Here is a 7,325-nt window from a genome sequence, read left to right as displayed (position 1 = left end):
ATATATATATATATATATATATATATATATAAATAATTAGAGCAAATATTTTTGTTTTTAACTTACCCCGTTACTTATAAGATACAAATGGGTTTGTGTATTTCCTGTTGTGCTCATGTTAGTTTTATCATGTTAGGTGCAAGTATGATTTTATGATTTTCTTTATATAGAGGTTATGTATGGTTTAAGAAATGTGTACAGGTACAAAGTTGACAAGAGGTGGACTGTGATGGTTAATGTTTTCTAGGCTTTGAGTCTCAGTGATTTGGCAGACATTGGACTGATTGTTCTTCCAAAATGTAATATAATGTAATTGTCCTCCAGTTTTATGATTGGATGTGAGCAATCAATTGAAAAGTCATATCAATCAATTGAAAGTCATTCAGTTTCCTTGAGGGTATGACTTACATGCAACATATATGAATGCTCTGGCAAGCTTTCTTCTCTGGATCCTGCATCCTAGTTATCATTCTCTGACCTCTGATTCTTTGGATGTGAGCCAGCAGCCTGCAGTCTTACCTGCAGATTTTGGGACTTCCCAGCCTCCACAACTCTGTAAGTCATGTCCTTGAAATAAATCTCTCTTTTTCTTCCTCTCTGTATCTGTCTCTCTCTCTTTCTCTCTCTATATACACACACTTTACTGGTTTTGCTTCTCTAGAGAATTTTGCCTAAGGAAATGCCTCTTAAGGTTATTGGGCATATTAAATGAGAAGGAAATGAAATCACTTGATATATAGTGGGAACTCAAATCTTAGGAATAATTGAATTAGAACACTCTGGTTGTTTTGGTTCCTTTGTGCTGCTCTAACAGGAAACATCACAAAAGGGTGGCTGACGTAGTGCCTATGGTGTTTGACTGCTGACCAGAAGGTTGGCGGTTCCAACCCACCAGCCACTCCTCAGAAGGAAGATTGGGCAATCTACTTCTGTAGTGATAGTGCCTAGGAAACACAAGGAGGGGTCCCTATGAGTTGGAACCAACTCAATGGAAGTGAGGTTTTTTTTTTTTTGGTTTAACAAACAGGAGTTTATTCTCTTACAGTTTGGGAGGCTAGAAGTCTGAGTTCAAAGTGCCAGGTTCTATGGGCTGGGTGAAAGCCCTTTGACTTTGGGCTTCAGCTCTGCCTCTTGCAGAGTACTGTGCTCCTCTGTTCGCTAGTTGACACACTTATACACTCACCAACTGTCTCCTTTCCCATTGTCAGCCTACTATATGTCCTTGCTGTCCTTGGCAAATGGAGCCTCTTTTTAGGTCCCTGGAATCTGAATGAGAATGCTGTCACTTTAAAATCCAATATGATTGCCACTTGAAAACATTCAAAATGGCTGTGCCCTTGGTCACTTTAACTATCCAAAATGGCCACCTCTTGTAAATATTCAAAATGTTGTCCATGCAGCCCTTGGCAACCAGGGCTGATCTTTAGGTCAATTTTCAGGTTCCAATACCACTTGGAAATACTCAGGCTGTTGGTCGCATCAGAGTAGCTGACAGTCTGCTACTCCAACCATCTCCATACTCACTGTTTTCATTCAGGTTTTTCTATTACTTGGTGCTGAATCCAATTCTGTATTCTTCCTTTCAAAGCTCAGGGATCCAGGATTATCTTTTGTATCACTGTCAATTGGTTTCTCTTTTATTTGTTGAAGAGGCTCTGTGTAACTTGTCTGCCTATTCCACCATCTTACTGGAATAAGCCATGGTATTTTCAATAACCTCATATGCATGTGAAAGCTGGACAGTAAATAAAGAAGACTAAAGAAGAATTGATGCATTTTAATTATGGTGTTGGCAAAGAATGTTGAAAATACCATGGACTGCCAGAAAACTCCTAAATCTGTCTTGGAAGAAGTATAGCCAGAATGCTCTTTAGAGGTGAGACTGGCCAGACTTTGTCTCATATACTTTGGTTGTGTTGTCAGAAGGGACCAGTCCTTGGAGAAGGACATCACCCTTGGTAAAGTGGAGGGTCAGAGAAAAAAGTGAAGGCCCTCAACAAGATGTATTGACACAGTGGCTTCAATGATAGTCTTAAGCATTACAACAACTGTGAGGATAACACAGGACTGGGCAATGTTTCATTCTGTTGTACATAGGATCTCTGTGAATCAGAACACATGCAATGATCCATAACAATAACAACAAGAAATCTAAGAAAAGGATAAGTGAAGGATGAAGGGAAATGGTAAACATAGGTAGGAAGTAGGAAGAATGGTGTTACATTGTAGGGATTCCAATGAATTGTTGCATGGAAAACAAATTTGCTGTGTAAATTTTCATCTAAATATATTAAAAAAGAAAAACAAGGACAGATGTGTTTTGAGATACTTCTGGAAGAGGTTCAGAATCTCTGGAAGAGATTCTACCTTTGTATTTGGTTTAGTGGATCAGCTAATACAGCAGTATCTCTATTCAGAGATGCACTAAGAATCTGGGATTAACTGATCATTATTAAAGTTTGGGGTGAGAGGAAGGAAGAGGAAGCCAACATTTTCTAGTGTTAGTATGTGCTGGACACCATATATATTAACGTTTTTAATCTTTACCATGCCCTGGTGGTATTTCCCCATTTAAGAGATGATGAAACTGAGGTCCTTAGAGGTTACTGTCATTTGCAGACGTCATATTACTCTGAGAAAATCTGCTGGTTACAGGTATGAAGTGGCAGAGCCACAATTCAGTGTGACTTTCTCTGACTACAAAGCTTTGGCATGTTTTCACTTTCACTGGAGAGTCAACCTAAAGAGGATAATGGTTTTCCAGTGCAAATTTCCTTTGGCTTAAGTGATTTTTCTTCCAACCTTGAACTTTGCTAATCTTGAATAACATACCTGCTTTTTTGTAGGGCAGAACTTTGGAGTTACCCTTTCAGGAGACGTTGTAGGTCCTGAAACTTGTCTGATGGCAGAACATGGAGCTCTTTGTAGGACATCATACTATTTAATGAATGTTACAAAATACTAGTATTTTTCATTATGTAAGTGGGGAATAATTGTCCTGGCCTAAGGTATTTACCATTTGTATAAAATATAAAATCACATGCCCATAATACAAAAACAGTGAGTGCTTAGATTAACAATGATTGATTGTTTACAAACTTTTAATCATTTATTTGGTCTATTTGCAAGTTATAATAGATGCCAAAGCATTAAGTAGAAAACTATGTACATAAACCTTTTACCTCAGTTTGAGAATAGATGAAAGGTTTTGAGAGTTTTGAGAATTGATTCCTACTCAAACCAGAGTTTGAGAACCAAATCGGCACAGAAGAAAAGAGGATGCAACAAGATTCAGCCTGAATTTTGTTATTGCTAGTGATTTGGCACTTGAAGTCTGGAAGATTAGACCTCTATTTATACATCATTCTCTAAGTGCAAATGGCATGTTCCTACTTGGTTTGGATTCTTGTGCAGGGGTCCTGATGGATCAGATGATACCTGATGACTTGACCTTCAGGAGCATGTTCAGGCAATTTATTCTTGATCAGTTATTTTCTTATTAATTACCTCTCTGTTTGATTCCTTTTGAGCCCTACTGATGAAAGAAGACTTTATGCTTTTACACATTAATAAATTCCATGCTTTTGCTCCTTCAAGAGTGCTTAAGTTCTAATCATGATCATTACAAAGCCTCTTATATTGCTTTCCCCCCTCCCACCCCACTCAAATCAGGCAGTTTAGACATTGTTAGTTTCTAGAATTGTAATCTTTTAAATAGCATTTTAGTTGTTCCTTTTCTAAACTAGAAAAATAGCCATTAGGATTCTCTGGTGTGCTGAGTTAAAAAATTCACTTGTAGTTTTTGAACTATGATGTAGTGGTAAATAATATGTACAAAATGCAAAACAGAAAAAAAAAAAACTTTATTTCTTTCCACTCTTTTGTATAGTTAAAGCAAAATAGGAGTTGGTTTTTCTAATTTTCAAATTCTATCAAATCTATGGATCCTTATAATCATAACATTTGTGCTAAGTGTCTTAACAGGTGGGTGACCAGGTGGACTAATGAGCTACTTAGTGATCTCACAGATTCCTCTCTAGTTTTCCTAGTTGCACACAGCCCCTTCCTAGGGGCTTATTTCTGTTGCAGGTAATAGGCCTCATTGAGTATGTTTCACTTCTGAGTGCTGCCTAATTTGTTAGGAGAATAGTAGTTACCTTTCTTTGGGCTCTGTATTTAGGCCTTTACATGTATTATATCATTTGATCCTCATAGCAACACTGTGAGATAGGAACTATTACCCTCATTTTATAGATGAGGAAACTGAGACCCAGAGAAATTAAATAACTTTAAACCTAGACCATGTTGAGTCCATGACCTGTGCTCTTGATCACCACGTCTTATGGCCTTGTCAAGAAGTGATTTCTTAGGGCTTAAGAAAAAGGCATGCGTAAAGGGTGGAAAAAACGAAAAACAAGAAAACAACTTCTTGATACAGAGTTGATTCTTACTCATGGTGACCCCAATGTGTGACAGAGTAGAACTGCTCCATGGAGTTTTTCAGCTGTAATCTTTATGGAAACAGGATTGCCAGGCCTGTTTTCTATGGTACCACTGGGAGAGTTCAAACCACCAACCTTTAGGTTAGCAGTCTAGTGCAAACTGTACCACCCAAGAACCTGAGAAGGATTTAGATAGGGTAAAAATGATGGTTTCCTCATTTTATTAGATATCAGGAAATATACTTGGGACTTGAAATACTGATAGTATTTAACTCAAATAAGACCTTGTATAATGTTTAATCTCACATCTGATAAGCATAGCTTAAGTATTTTAAATTTTGTCTGTCAACAGTTTAAATGGATATCTCTTGTTTTTGAACAGTGGGCCACATTACGAATTGAAAAAGGAGTCCCAAAGGAGTCAGCTCTTAAAAACTCAGCTTCTGTTGGTAAGCCTTCCTTTTCATTATAATTGTTAAAATATTCAAATCAGATACAATTGCATATAACAATTTTAAGCTCAAAATATGCAGAAAACAATGCATTATATAGACTTTGGTTTATTCATAATTTTTCCCTTCATGCAAAATAGCAATTACCTGAGTTTTATTGATTTTTTCTTGTTAAGGTTATAATATATGCTAATTCATCTATGTATTTTTAGAGGTATTATTTTCCTTATGAGAGCATAAATTTAAAGATGACTGTCCATGGTTTTAAAGATGTGGTTAAGGATTAAAAAATAAATAAATAAAGCTTATTGGAACACATGGGACTTGAAACTTATTATTGAGGTTTCATTAGCAACTTATTCTAACTTGTGGTTTTCAAATTATGTTTGTCAAAAAACTTGCTGAATGCTGATTGGTAATAGATGAAATGAAAAATAAGTCCCCAGTAAAATAAGCTTTGGAATCACTACACACTATACCTTCCTTTTGGAGAGTCTTATTACATAGTAATAAAACCAAAAAAAAAACAAACTCACTGCCGTCGAGTCAGATCTGACTCATAGTGACTCCTCCTTGGGTTTTCCAAGGTGGTATCATTACAGAAGTAGATCACCCAGTCTTCCTTCTGAGAAGTGGCTGGTGTGTTTGAACCATCAGCCTTCTGGCTAGCTGTCAAATGCCTTAGGCATTATGCCACCAGAGTTCCTATAGTAATAAAGGCTGTGAAAATGCTACAATAAAGAAATTTGCTTAATTTTATTTAACTTGTTATTTGTTTTGGTTACCTAGTGCCACTCTGACAGGAATATACCTCCAATAGGTGGCTGGAACAAATAGGAGTTTATTTTCTTATAGTTTTGGAGGCTAGAAATCTGAGTTCAAAGTGCCAGGCCCTAAGGGCTGGGTGAAAGCCCCTCAACCTTGGGCTTCACCTCTGCCTCCTGCTTCTGGCTCACTGAAGCTTCACTTGGGTGGCTGCTGGCTGTTGAGGCTGACAAACCCAAGGTCAACAAGTTCCAGTATTACCAAACAACATGGCAGGCCACTAATTCAAGTACAGAAAAAGTGCAGAGATCAGCAGGGTATGAAAGGCTGCTAAACAACTTCGCTACATGCAGAGGTCAAACGTGCCAAAAACTACAGACCATTCCTAAAGTGAGCAGACCATATCCCTAAAGCAACTACTCAGCTGCTCACGGTATATTCTACCATGGAGTTGATTGCCAGTCTCATCGTGGGGAATAACTATGTTTATAGATGCCCAGCCACACAAAACCAGGCCCAGACAAGTACACACATATCCTGACCTACCATATCATTAATAAATAAAATTAAACCTATTTGTCCATGGTGCCCTTTACCCCATATGACACCAGTTAGCTTCTGGCAGAAGTGAGCTAACAAATCAACTGATCCAATTAATCCCTGCCTCTATTTATGTCTAAATAAAATTTTCTACTTGGAATAAGAATTTTAAGAAATTTTTAAAACACTGGATTCACTGCTAATGAGTCAGGTCTGACTCATAACAATTCCTCCCTCCTTGGGTTTCCGAGGTGATATCACTTTGGAAGTAGAGTGCCCAACCTTCCTTCCGGGGAGTGACTGGTGGGTTTGAACCACCAGCCTTCTGGTTAGCAGTCAGATGCCTTATGCACTACACCACCAGAGCTCCCATAGGGAAATAGAATTCTGTGGGAACAATAGCTATGTAATAAGGAAGAAGTAGATTTAATTTTTAGACCTTTCAAAGACTAAGCCTATATGTTTCTTAAAAATCCTGTAGAAAAAATTTTGTGCCCATTTTATTTAGGATAAAAGGGCCAAAATGTCAAATATTTCACTAGAAAGAATTTATCTTTCAGTAACTTGTCTAAAAGGAATTACAAAAATTGTATATTATGTTGAGTTTTGGAACTAGCAAAGCTAAAGATAATGTTAAGTGAAAGTGATATTTACTCAAGTATTGAGTGGACACATTTGAACATTTTTGTGTAAATGCATTGTTATATGCAAGTGATGATATAAGTTGTAGTTTCATGCTGTAAAATTAAATAAAGTATTATCACAAACATCATTTTTACCAAGATTGAATTTTGCTGGCTGTACTTGATCCTCTTTTTATGTCAAATACTTTCTCTCAGATATAGCAGATTTAATTTTTTATTTTCTACATTCATTTTTAAAAGTATATGTGTTCTTTGCTGGTTTTCTGCTATACTTGGTGAAATGTTGAGCTGTCAGCAGTGATCTTGGTGAAATTTTATGAGACCCTATAGATTAGAGTGGTGGTGGTATGTGTCTTGGCCCATGAATTAAAAAAGACACAGGGTGTTTCAATTTGGTAGGTTGTTGTTGTTGTTGTTGTTAAGTGCCGTCGAGTCGTTTCCGACTCATAGCGACCCCATGCACAGCAGAACGAAATACTGCC

General features: G+C 37.2%; 1 protein-coding gene across 1 annotated transcript in view; it reads left to right on the top strand.

Moving 5' to 3' along the window:
• The window catches only part of GPAT3 (glycerol-3-phosphate acyltransferase 3), a 136,917-nt gene that overhangs the window by 20,649 nt on the left and 108,943 nt on the right, over positions 1–7,325 (top strand). Inside the window, exon 2 of the mRNA XM_007946804.2 lies at positions 4,825–4,891. Within this exon, the coding sequence (XP_007944995.1) occupies positions 4,825–4,891 (67 nt within the window). The remainder of the gene's footprint in view (positions 1–4,824; positions 4,892–7,325) is intronic.

This window comes from Orycteropus afer, unplaced genomic scaffold (genome assembly GCF_000298275.1).
Source record: "Orycteropus afer afer isolate SDZICR_OR568_19922 unplaced genomic scaffold, OryAfe1.0 scaffold00172, whole genome shotgun sequence".
In the NCBI taxonomy this organism is placed as follows: domain Eukaryota; kingdom Metazoa; phylum Chordata; class Mammalia; order Tubulidentata; family Orycteropodidae; genus Orycteropus; species Orycteropus afer.
The sequence above is the reverse complement of the archived record's forward strand: the minus strand, read 5'-3'. Positions and strand labels throughout refer to the sequence as shown.